The following is a 13,075-nucleotide window of genomic DNA, read 5'->3' as shown; positions in this document are numbered from 1 at the left end:
TGTGTGCTGTAATGAAAGAAAAGTTGCATTTGTGATGCTGGGACAGAATTCATGAGAGTCCAGTAATGGATTCTCAGCCAACCTACATTGTTTTAGCTGACTGAAGTGCATTGTGGGCATGCTGTTTTTCACTAATAATGCTGTCCTCTGTAGATCGAGGCCCCGTAAGCCATGGCAGCAGACCTTCTCAGAAGTTTTTGGCACTCACTGGAAGATCCTGTGGTTTATTCCTTTCAGACAGAGACAACCACTGCAAGTTCCCTACCAGTTTGCCAATCATGTCTAAACAGATGGATGCTGGGCACAGATGGGTCCTCCATGCTGGAAGTGTGTTACAGGTTTTATGACAATAGGGGACTATGACAGTCTTCATGTCAATTAAAATTCAATTGTAGGCATCACAATGTACCCCAGGCATTATTTTAGTAGTGGTCTTGGTTCTGTTCTGAGATTATTGCAAATTTATTGTTTAACTATATGTATATTTACTTTCAATTTAGCTGTTCAAAGAGATTTCTTTTGGTTTTGAGTTTAATACAAAAAGCAAACAAATTGAAATGCAGTCTTCCTCTATTTGTTTGATATTGACTCTTCTTTTTTGTCTTTTTTTTTTCCTATGAAGCTCTGAAGTTTACATGGTTAGTTAGACTTCTCTCTTACCTATCTTATTCTGCCTTGATTTTTTAAATGTTTTTAGCAGCAGTCTGTCTTTTATTTTCTGCTACTTTTGTTTAAGATTCCCTGATACTGCCAGTTATTTATGATACTGCCAGTTATTTATGATATGGAGCAATCCTGGAGCACTGCACTATAAAAGGTAACATTTAAAACTGAGGCAGACTACTTGCTAAAACTTTCTCTGTGTGTGTTTATAGAGAAGTCTTACATCCTACAGTTATCTTTCAGCCTAAATATGATTTGAGTGAAACATATTCACGTCTCTATGCCAACAAGAGGAATTAAATTTTCCAGGGTGAACTATGCAGATAGAAAGCATGTTTTCTCTATATTCCAAGGATTTCTTTGCAGTAATTAAACAAAGAAGTTGCATGGTGCAAATACTAGAATGATTACTTTTTAAAAATGCAGATGTAGTTAGTAAGCATAAGAAGAGTATATGGTCAATAAAGATATAAATTTTATATTTTCTTTAGTCATGATTAGCGGGAAGTCCTAGCATTTGTACATTGGAAATAAAAGTATTTAAAAATATTTAAATATAGATTTGCTACTAACTTGTACAGTGAAGTGTATTAGCTTATTTAATAGGGTACTAGGTTGATGTAGATAGCTTGTTGTTACTTTAAAAATGGAAGCAGTCAACCAAAGAAAGCATCCTTCAGATCTGGTAAAATTACAATTGCCAAACCGCTGGCTTAGCCTTTCTTTCTGGGAAAATTATGTACTTATTTTAGCCTTCTGCATCTATACAAATACCAACATGAGCTGATTGTGGAAGGTGTTTTCAGTTATGCTGCTTGCTGTGTTTGTCACATAGTCTAACAGGACCAAGACCCCCCTTAAATGGCAGCCATGCAATGGACACAATAAAAGACACAAAATCAGGATTTAATATATGTAGATTGTGTAGAAAGTTTATTTGTGAACAGTTCAGTCAAAAAAAAAGGGCAACTTTTGTCATGACTGGCGTTTGTAAAAAAATTTTAGATCAAGTCTTTTAAAGTTTTAACACAGTTACTACCAGTGTTAGGTGTCCCTTTATTGAATTAACAGATTTTGATGATCCACTGAAAGTTCTAAAGGGTGCATCTTAAAAGTCCCTTGAATTTTAAACTTTTGTAAACTTCTAACATTTGATCCAGCTTTACCTTTCCTCTTGTTTTAAAAATAGATGCAGTGTTTTATTATTTTGAATTTGAAGCCTAATTTTTTTCATGTCAATGAACTCTTACTTTTTTTAAGGTGGTATTGGCAGCAATATTTAAACAAAAAGAATCTTTAGAAAAGTAGACCGAAAGACTGAAGCAGTGCTTGAAATTAAAAAGAATGTGGATATACATAATAAACTAATGACTCTATTCTTTTTTTCCTTCTTCTCTTTTTTCTTTTCTTAAGGAATGCCACTATTATACTCACTGGAATATACAGGGGAATAATTGCAGTTTCATTTTCTGTGCCAATATTCAAGTCTTCCAGGAGCAAAACATGGTAGTTTTTAAAAAGTTTTTCATGCTAATCACTTATCATAATTAGTGGATTATACAGTTCTGAACCTTATTCTGAAAGAGAATCAAGAACTTAACTATTCTTGATACATTTACCATGGGGGTACAAAATTGTTCATTCTGTTTTGTGGTATGACTGTGTTACCGATCAGTGCATGGGGCATCAAACCTGTAACACAGGACACACTTGGTTACAAACAGTGCATTTCACTTTTGTACCCAGTATGCAGCCAAGCAGTGGGGCTCTTCAATATTTCCTGCTCCGTGAGGACAAAAAACCCCATGAGTCCCCAGATGCAAGGACCCACAGCAGACACACGCTTTCCGCAGGTATCCACACATGCGGCCTGGCAGCCTCTCTGCATCCTATGTACCCCCCTGTCAGTCACGTGTCACAGCAGTGGCTGTGTGCGACCCATGTGCTCCCACAGGTGAGGGACCATTCCTGGGAGTCTTGCACAGCCCAGATGTGCAGCGTCATGTCTGTGAAAATCTTGCCCAATTCTCAGACAAAAGTGTTGTTTTTCCCAAATTCACAGTATCTCAGCTGTTTCTGTACTGGATTTTTTTCCCCCCATCATAACGTTAGAAATAAATATGTATTATGATTAAGGCTGCTAGGTCACTTCTGCCCCTTTTCTCAGTATTTGGAGGACAGAAAGGAAAACTTGGAAAAGCTTCGTGTTCTAGGAGGTATTGAACTGTATTCTTTAAGTGAGAGGGCTCTAAAATGGTAAAAGTAGTAAATTTTTTTAAAATTTCACTGAATGACCCTATCAAGTTATTAGTTTCTAAGAGTAATGTTTCTGAAACCAGTTCTCAGAAAGAGTTGTTCCATCAGGAAAACACCAGGTAGACTTTTATGATTTAATTTGAAATCCTTCAGACCTGGAGATTTTTGAATACCCTGAACTCTTCCTTTAAAATCCCACTTTTTCTCCAGGTCTCCTTTATGATTTTTTGTTCCAGTAGAGGTTGCACTCTTAAAATTGATTAGTGTTTGTCATTGTTATGCATTTAAAAATCCTTATAGACCGTGTTACTGAATATAATACTGGAACAACATATACTTTATTGAGTACAATGGATATTAGCTTCCAACTTAGCAATATTTCCTGATTTCCTGAAAGGCACAAAGAGAAGTTAGAGAACCAATGAAAAAACACCTGAAAACATTATTTGCTGTATGGGGAGCTCCTGGTATGACTGAAGAATGCTACCTTGCTATCTTCTCATATTATCAGGGTCTTGAGATTTCTTTAGAAAAATCCTCACTAAAATAAAAGGTAATGCATTAAATAAAGTCTATGAACCTGTCCTCCCATCTGTTGCTTTGAAGTAGAGGTTCCATCACACAGCTACTAGAGTAGTTCAGCTACACAATCATTTTCAGTCTTGAGGAGGATTCTCGAGTAAGAAACTAAGAACCAGTTGTTAGGATAGGTTTTGAACTAGGCAGCTTAATCCTTCTTGTGCATCTAGAGGGGGCAGACATGAACAGAAGATTCATAATAGTACGGAGAAAAAATGGAGATGGGCTAAAAGTACTGTTTTGATATCAAAGTTTACCAGTTGAAATGAGATTGCAAACAGCAGGAGTTACATGATGAAATTTTCAGGCCATCATTGTGTGATGTCTTTCAATGCTCATCTTACATTTGTTCAGATTTATTCAGTAAATAATTTCAGAAATTATCAATTAATTCTTTGTTTTGTGCTATAGCAGTCCAACATTGGCCAGTGTAAGAAAGGAAGTAACAAAGGCGGGATTTCTACCATACTGTGAAAGAAAATATTTTTCAAGTCAGCTTTACATTCATATGAAACGTATGATAATAAGTTTTCTGCTAATCTGAAATTGTTAGTTGACATAAGCCCCCCCCCTTTTTTTTTTTGTACTGCATTTTGTGCTGTATTTGACTAGCCTTTCTGCCAGCAGCACTTCACTTGTAGCAGTGAGTTTCTGACAGATATTTGAGGATGCTGTCACTTACATGTATTACTTAATTTGGCTATTTCCACTTTTGTCTTCACTATACACTCCAATTTCACTGCAGCTCACTGTTAGGAAGCCAAGGTAGCTTCATTGGAACAAGAATATTACAGATACAATTGACAATTGGCAATTTTCTCAATATCCCAGTATCACTGCATATTTAGAAGTGTTTTATTTGTAGAGTGGAGTTGTGATCATTCTGGACAAAAATTGCTGCTTATTCTAAATATATTCCCATCAATAATACTAGATTGGCACTCCTAAACTATTTCTAAAATAAAATCCAAGTGCACTTTCTCAATAAGAATTGCATAAACCAATGTGAATCTTAATTAATAACACCTAGTGCTTCTCATTCTATCTTGTGCTTCTAAAGCTGTGTTATGTGTGCAAGCACAAAAAAATAATTTTTTTAGCATTGTGTATAAACAAAACACTTTAAGTCATAGTCTTGTAACTGATTGAAAATTAACTGTCTGAAGACAAGGGCACTGTTCTGGCTGGTTTTTTGCACTTGAGGAAATTACCAGCTTTAGTTAACCACAAAATCTCATATCTGGTGTTAAAGTCTCTGGAGAAAGGTTTGAGTCTAATGAAGTGATTCAACTGAGCATTGCACCTGCGCAGCACCACTGATAAAAATCATCTGAGGCAAGTTTGTATTTACATAGTGCAAGCCCAAGGTACGTATCTGTCCCTTCTCAGTCAGACCATTTCCCTCTGAAGGGATTTTTCTTTCCCACCCCCAGTATAAATCACTGTTAGTCATACCTGATAGCCTCTTTATAGCTGTCCATTAGCTATTACCTGGGCTGAATGAGTAGTGGGCAACTGGTGTGCTTCTTCAAGTCCTGGTAGACCTTAGCTTATTACCCTCCAACTGCATGATGTTACTGGTCAGGTAAGAGGTAGAGACTTACTTGAGATTATCCCTAGATGGTCCTTAGATCTTTTGCTTAAATTTTCTGCTGTGCTAACTGGTGTGAATCCTTGAAGGGCCTTTGAAATTACAGGTCCCAGATCTCTAGAAGCTTACTTTGCACTTTGTTTTAATGACTTAAGGCTTAAGTTTGACTTAATTTTCCTGCTGAGAAGTTGATGCTTGTCTTTAATGACATGATGAATTTTTGTGTTTGACAAGGAAGGAGTTAGATTTAAAAATAACTTCTGTCAGTGACTCAGAGGTTGAAGCTGCAGATAGTCTCTCACATAAAATCAGGATGATAGTGATTTCTCATTCAGGTTCAGATGTTCTACCCGAAGGATTTGCTGTTTGACCTTTAATGTTTCCATAACATGTCTACATGATAGGAAGGGTCCAGATAGTGCCAATGAGAATTGTTTCAAGAAGCATTTCCGTGTCCAGGGAAGAAATTCTACTTGTGAGGAATTTACAATTATGATTTATGTAAGAGGTCAGAGCTTTCTTAGTTGTACCTGAGTCTCATTTACCCGGAAAAAAATTACTTCTGTTGTCATCCATTTTTTACCATTGCAAAGTTAACCACCTAAAATTACTTTCATTCATTCCTCTGCTCACTTCCAACTTTAATGGTTCTTTTCCTTTCTTTTCACTGAGCACACAACAGCACTGAATAGTCCCACCTGCAGTTATGTTCATCTTATCTTGGCCAGAACTGACAGTGAGGTAAAGTAGCTTAGGAAGGTGTTGAGATACAGAGTATTGGTTTGAGTTAGTTAAAAAAAAAAAGTGCTAGATTTCTGGTTTTATTTGGATTTGAGTTGAGAGCAAATAGTCAGTTGCTAAGTGATCTGAAATCTCTTATGGATTCTTTACACTGAAATATGCAGAAGGAAGTTGTCACACCTCTTAATGGGTTTTGAGCAAGTACTACCTCCCCCACCCCCCGCCCCTTTCTGTAATAAAGCAGAGCTTGAGGTTTTGGTAACCTTCATCATTATTTTGTATAAAATTCAAGTTGTTTTTAACTTGTTTCCTGAGTCAGTATCTCCTAACCTAAACCAGTATATGTAATGTTCTGATGCTGCCACAGGTACATTTAGCTGTGGGTGGGCCATGGCTATTGTGCCAAAAAATAGCTTTTTAAAATTGGTTCAGTTTGAGTCTTGAATTCTCATATACTTGGAATTTTAAGAATAAATCTAATCTCCACTGCATCAGTCTTTATTTGTATGCATGACTGTTTTAAAATATGTTCTGAGCTATTCTTCATATATTCCTGATAATTTGTTTTGATTCATTATTTTATGAACACATGGTTAATAAAACACAAAGTACGATGTTATGTAGCATGAGTTAACCCCAGCTAGCAACTAAGCACCATGCAACTGCTCACTCACTTCCCTCCAAACAGATATGGGAGAGAATTGGAAGAGTAAAAGTGAGAAAAGTCATGTTTTGAGATAAAGACAGTAGGCTTGATAGAGAAAGCAAAAGCTGTGCACACAAGCAAAGAAAAGCAAGGAATTAAATCACTACTTCCCATGGGTAGGCAGGTGTTCAACCATCTCCAGGATGCTTCTGCATGGATGGCAGTGACTTGGAAGCCAAATGCCATCCTTCTGAACATTCATGCCTTCCTTCTTTTCCCGGGTCTATGTGCTGAGCATGATGCCATATGGTGTGAAATATCCCTTGGGTCAGTTGGTGTCAGTTGTCCTATCTGTGTTCCCTCTCTATTCCTTGCCTCCTCAATGGTGAGCTGGGGTAAGGAGCATAAGAGACCTTGCCTCTGTGAAAGTGCTGCTTGGAAGTGAGAAGAACATCCACATGTTATCAACAGTGTTTTTGGCAAAAATCCAAAACACAGCTCCAAACTAGCTACTCTGAAGAAAATGCCTCAGCCAATACTAACACATCATGACAAACCACATTGTCATTCACATTCAGCAGAATTCAGAATAGCTGGACATTCACATAATCATGCTTTGTTGGTGAGAAGCTCAAAATGACCTGATAATGTGCACTTGCAGCCCAGGAAACCAGTTGTGTCCTGAGCTGCATCAAAAGAAGTGTGGCCAACAGGCTGAAGAAGGTGATTATCCCCTGCTATTAAGCTGAATCTAATTCTGTGTTAGTTGGAATACTAGGACTTCAAAACCATCTGTGTAATGGTGAATGATGCTAGGAATTGCTTTTGGGAAGAATAAGTACTTCTAAATACAGTCCATACTTAGGCGACATGTGCCATGACTGGATACTTCAGAAAGTGTTCTTCAAAAGATTTTTATGCCATTTCCTCAGTCACTGAGCTTTTGAACTTAAGGAGGCATTGAAATACTTGTATTTGTGGGCTGTATTAGGCCTAGAAGTTCAGTTCTGCTGAAATTGCACAGTGGCATCTCCTGTCTTGCCCACCATGTGGTGGAATGATTAAAGCCAGTTGTTGCAACAAGGGCCATCTAAGTATCACCTCTGTAAGTGTAAGAATAACTTATTTACGGTAGAACAGGTGCTTTTTGAGTTAGAAAATAGGAAACTTATTTCTGTGCATTTCTGGGTAAGTATTCTGTACAGATTCCCAAGGCTGGTAACTGTAGGTCACAGTGTAATCTACAGATAGAAAATTATTACTCTATCAACTTAGCAAATGGCAAATTAATACTGATTTTTGTAAATTAGTGTTTTCAGTTTGGTAGCTCACACATGGGGATGTGATTGAGTTTCACTAATTTGTTCTTAGTTTGATTTTTCAATAATGTTGAATAATTTTGTTGAAAACTACAAGGTCTAACACTGGTTATGCCTGAATGGATAATGTGTGAGGTGAATGGCTAAATAGTATCAAACTGGGGAAGCCTACTTTGGTATTCTTTTAATGAAATCTGAAAGTGCAACACTATATCCAGCTAATAAGCAGTGTATTTTTTAATTAATATTTGGTTTTTTTCATTAATGTAATAATACTGTGGGTTTTTTTTAGTTGATTTAAGTCAGATTATTTTTTCATACATACTGAGAATTCTTTTGTCCTGTATTTTTTAAAAAATCCTATTTTTAAATAAAAATAATTTCTTTTTCTGCTGTGGATTTTATTTACATTGGTTTAAAGTTGTGTAAATAGTTTGATAATATTTTTCCAGTCAGTTTTTTCATTTTCTATTTCCGTTATAAATTACTCTCACTGCTGAATATTTTTTATTGTGACAAGAGAATAAGCTATAATCCCAAATAATTTTGAAAAACTGAACTGCGAAAAATTCGTGAATAGTTAATGAGGTACTTATTATCTGAGCTTTGTTGTTTGCTTTTAAGAGAAGAGCTTGAATGTTGGTGGAAGAACTGAAAACTTTCTCTGCTGGGATTAGTGTACCAACTAGTGTTGGTATAACAACACTAGTTACAGTTTTGGTTATTGTTTTTTCCTATGTAAGCACAGTTCGCTATAGCTCCAACCAGAATAGGAATCACTCATGTAAGTATAGACTAACAGTTCTCTAACTTGCCATTTTTCAGATTGCAAAACCAGAGTTGTTGTTTTGGGGGGTTTTTTTGTGGTTTGGTTTTTTTTTTTTTTTTTTAATCTTTGGCTTGTGTTTTTTATACAATGTATTAAATCATTCATCCTTGGAGTAGTTTTTGAGAGCTATGTGAATCTGAAACAGCAGGTCTTTTTTTGTGTACGTGTGAATTTGTGTCAGATTTTGATGCAGAGAAGTTTCATACCATTTTGTCTGTTTCAAATGAGATACTGGCTTTAAACATGCAAAAAGAAGTACAGCAAAGGCAACAGAAAAAAGTATCAGAGAAATAAAAGAAAAACTGCTCAGTATTGTGTGCATACTAGTCTCAAATTTAGAAGAGGTAAAGGGAAGATTCTAGACACCTGGGAAGATCTGCTGCAAGACTAGTAACCAAAGAAAAAAACAGTGATTATGCCTGCAAGGAAATTATTAAAATACCTGAACTGTGTTACTTCATGAATAAGAAAGCAAAAAGTACATGATGATGGTTTGTGGCCACAGATGTTGTGTCTTCTGTTTCAATCCGAGAACTGGATTCTTCAAGTAACAGTAATAAAAATCACTTCCATACTGATCCTTCCACAATAGCATTAAACCAACCTTTAAAATTCTGTGTGTATTCCAGAGAAAGCTGTACTTCTGCCAACAACTTCAATTTCTTTTGTCTGAAATATCAATGGGCCTCTTTCCCCCACATAATAATTTCAAATCTTTTTATTTCTGCTATGAAGTTTATTAAATTTAGTATTTACAAGTTTGATACGACTCATGCCATGTTTTTGATGTGTGGAAAATTCCCACTCACACATAAAAATATTTTCATATGTATACTCCAGTATTTCTAGTGCCTAAAGCTCCTGGAATTGTTTCTTGATGTGTATAAACTGAATGGAACAGTACTTTGAGACTACAAATTCATTTTAAGAGGCATCCAGGTAGTAAGGGTGAACAAATACATGCAAACACTTCTGTGGACTGACCAATTACCCATATGAACGGCAATTATACTAGAGTGAAAGGCAGTTGGAGGGAAAATTGGACCTGTAGGCATCCAGCTGAGTAAACAGGATTGAGAAAGGATGGCAGTTATGTTAGTCTGAATAAAGTATGGCTAAGTTAAACTGAAAAAATACCAGGCCAGAGTTTGTATCAGTTACTACACACTCTTTGTATGTCCTCTAGTTTCACAATTTTTTTCTCATTAGGCTTCCCATCTGAAAAACATTCTCTTTGCTGATGGAATCATTTCAGAAGTAATGCTGCAGGTATTATTTGTATACAATAAGCCATAAAGCTATATTTCAGTTGCCCAGAGATCAACATAAAATGAACTGGACAGGAATAGAACTCAGAACTGCTGAGGAGTAACAATTGTATGAAGCCCAAGTAATAATTTATTCTCAAACATAACATGATCTTGCTGGTTAGGATATGCTTCACAACCTCATTCTTGTACCATGAAGCTAGGACTTTCCTGAAGCTGTGGCCAAAATCCCTCAGAATCCACAGTCTGTTGACTGTCATGTGACTGACGGGCTCATCTTTTTTTGGTAAGAATAAAGTGTAAGAGGTGTAAATGCAGACAGTGCAGTAATTTGAGATCTGTAAAGGTGGAATTTGATAATGCTAATGGGTGTTAACTCACTGGATTAGACTGCAAGTCTGGAACTTAGAAGTTCTGCCTCCAGTTTTCTGTGTGACCTCTGGTTCTCTTGGAGAAGACACCTAGATTTCCGAGGTGGGAGCTGTGTTAAGCTGTAAAGCGAAAGGCATATTATCCATGTCACAGAAACCTGGATAATCCACTTCAGAACAAACAGCCATATCCCACAGGTCAGATAAAGAATTTGGGCTTCATAACATTCAATAGTGCATAGGTGACTGGAATTCAAAGTACATGTGTTTTTTCAGCTCATCCTGATAAACTTTGTGGATACACCAATGGCCAAGAAGAAAGATCCTATAATCTGCATTTAGTTTTCTACCTATTAATTTGGATTAAATTAAAGGATAATAGATGAGTATGCCTCTGGTGATCATGTTGAGATACATTTGTTTTCAAATATTGAAGTTTTATGTATATTCGTTTATTATAGAAACTACTTGTAGGAGGAAGATGGGGCACTCCTGTGGTGTGAAGGAGAGCACTCTGGACTCTGAATCCCAAGGACCTGAGTTTGAGTCTCAGTGGGGACCATCTGCTGGGATTTCAATGCCTCCCTGCCATCCGATCCCATCAGATCTCAGATGTTCAGCAGGGTCAGCCCTGGATAGTACCAGGTACTGTAGACAGTCCCGAAGACTTCCCTGTCACTGTCCAAGCTCACTCGGCTGTGGCAAATTGACCTTAGGAATTAAAGGGTGGGGCCAGTTCTGCACACGCTGTGCCTCACCTGAAAAATCCACTGCACAGGCTGGATGGGCACACCCACGAGGGGAGAGCCTTTGCCAAGTCTTCATTCGTGAAATCTGGCTGTACCACTAGTAGAAAAATTGAAAATACCTTTCTGCATCAAATTTGCTCTTTTCTATACAGTTGCATATTCAGGGCATATGCCTGCAAAAGCCCACACATGCAGCATGTATATGGATGGGGAATAATTCTGGTTATTTGTCACTAACATCCAGAACACGAAAATTTTAATTGTAAGGCTCTTCCATCACCAGTAGGACAACATCTTCAGCATCATCAGCTGTTCAGCTTTATGTTAGGGCTTCTTAGACCTGGCACTGAAAAATCTACTTACACTGAAATTCTACTTTAATACTGACAGAACAAAACAGCCAAGAGTTTATCTTTTGCATAGTCAAATAATCTCATACATAACTAAATATTCTTAAAGAGGCAAATGCCTTTTCCAGTGGTCTGAGTGTGTTTGATAGTGTTTTTGGTTTTGAATTGTTTGGTTTGTGTGGTTTTTGTTTTTCTTTTGGTGTGGGGATTCTTTTTTGCTTCTGTTTTTGGTTTGTTTTTTTCCTACATCTTGAAGAGTCAAAAAAATTTTGTTTGAGGAATCATCATCATCATCATCATCATCATCATCATCATCATCATCATCATCATAGCAGCTACGCTTTGCAAACGAAGATTTGGGAAGGGCAGTACCCACACTTGCTGCAAGCGTGCTGGTGGCTTAAAGGCCGATGCAGGATAGGCAAGTCTGGTCACAAAAGGCACAGCGGAAAGTCTCCTTTAATGATATTGGTGAGGCACAGTTGTTTCTGTGTTGCCTTTTCTCCTCGAGACTGACTCTGTGTAGGTTCTCAAGGGAAGCAGCAGCGTCGTGAATGGTGTGTCTCCATGAATCCCGACTGGAGGCCAGGGTGGACCACAGATGGAGTCCATATGGCCAAGGCTGAGGTATTGTTACAGAAAGTCCTTGTATCTCCTCTTCGGGGTTCTTGTCTTGTGGCATCCGGTGGCGTGTTCACCACAGAGCACAATCTTCAGGAGGCGGATATCCTCCATCCTGGAGATGTGTCCTGCCCAGGTGGTGGTGGTAGATGACCCATGATTCAGACCCATATAAAAGAGTAGGCAGTACAATGGCTCTGTAGACACTGTTCTTTGTACTTTTCTTCAGGCGTTTATTGGACCAGACTCTTTTATGGAATTTTCCAAAACTCTGTATGCCTTTGACCTGTTGTCAACCTCTTTGTCAATCTTATGTCCGAGGAAATGATACTTCCCAGACAGGTGAACTGCTGGACTGACTTAAGCTCTTATTTGCCTGTGGTGATGTGGGGATGTGAAAGACTTCCTGAGGTGCAGGTTGGTAGACAACTTCTGTCTTCAAGCTGTCTTCCTGCCCAAAAAGCTCAGCAGCCTCTGCAAAGCAGGATGTTAAGCGTGCAGAGCTGCTTCTCTCTCTCTCTGAAGCTCAGGGTGCCCAGAGATGGAGGGGGGAAGGCAAGGAGCAGAGCCAGAAAAAAGCTCTCACCAGCCTAGCAAACAGTGGCTCTTTTTCTGCACCTGCCCAAAACCAAAAGTCAAGCCAGCACACAGGAGAAAAACCTTTCCCACCCCCAGGTGCTGGGGTTCTGTTTCTCCCCTCCACCCCATCATTCAGTTGGAATCTGAAGCCATCAGCCACTCTTTAGTCCTCAGTCCTGGCACTTCAGTGCCCAAACCTTTGTTTTGGTAGGGTGAGAAAAATTCTCTAAGGACTCCTCCCAACACCACCTTCCTTTGTTTGAACTTTTAACAGGCACATACCACCACCAACATAGCTTGCAACCTCATGAGGGCACACAAGCTTCTCCCTTGCGACAAGGGGATGTCCACAGGGAAGGTTTGAGGAATAAAGCATGGATTTTTAACCTAATGTTGTTTTCAAGCACATGAAGTTACAGCACTCCAGCCCCAGCACACTAGGAAGAGTTGGAGCTGCACTGTCTCTCTGTGACTTTTCTTGCTTGTTTTCTTGTATGAATAGAGGGATCTAGC

General features: G+C 38.1%; 1 protein-coding gene across 3 annotated transcripts in view; it reads left to right on the top strand.

Moving 5' to 3' along the window:
• The window catches only part of ZDHHC21 (zinc finger DHHC-type palmitoyltransferase 21), a 41,996-nt gene extending 33,759 nt beyond the window's left edge, over window positions 1–8,237 (top strand). For all 3 annotated transcript variants that reach the window (XM_071581119.1, XM_071581117.1, XM_071581118.1), the window contains one exon: window positions 154–8,237. In XM_071581119.1, coding sequence (XP_071437220.1) covers window positions 154–286 — 133 coding nt within the window. In that variant the 3' untranslated portion in view covers window positions 287–8,237. The remainder of the gene's footprint in view (window positions 1–153) is intronic.
• Window positions 8,238–13,075: the final 4,838 nt, after the last annotated feature.

This window comes from Pithys albifrons, chromosome Z (assembly GCF_047495875.1).
Source record: "Pithys albifrons albifrons isolate INPA30051 chromosome Z, PitAlb_v1, whole genome shotgun sequence".
NCBI classification, from domain to species: Eukaryota; Metazoa; Chordata; class Aves; order Passeriformes; family Thamnophilidae; genus Pithys; species Pithys albifrons.
This window is presented reverse-complemented; position numbering and strand designations above follow the sequence as displayed.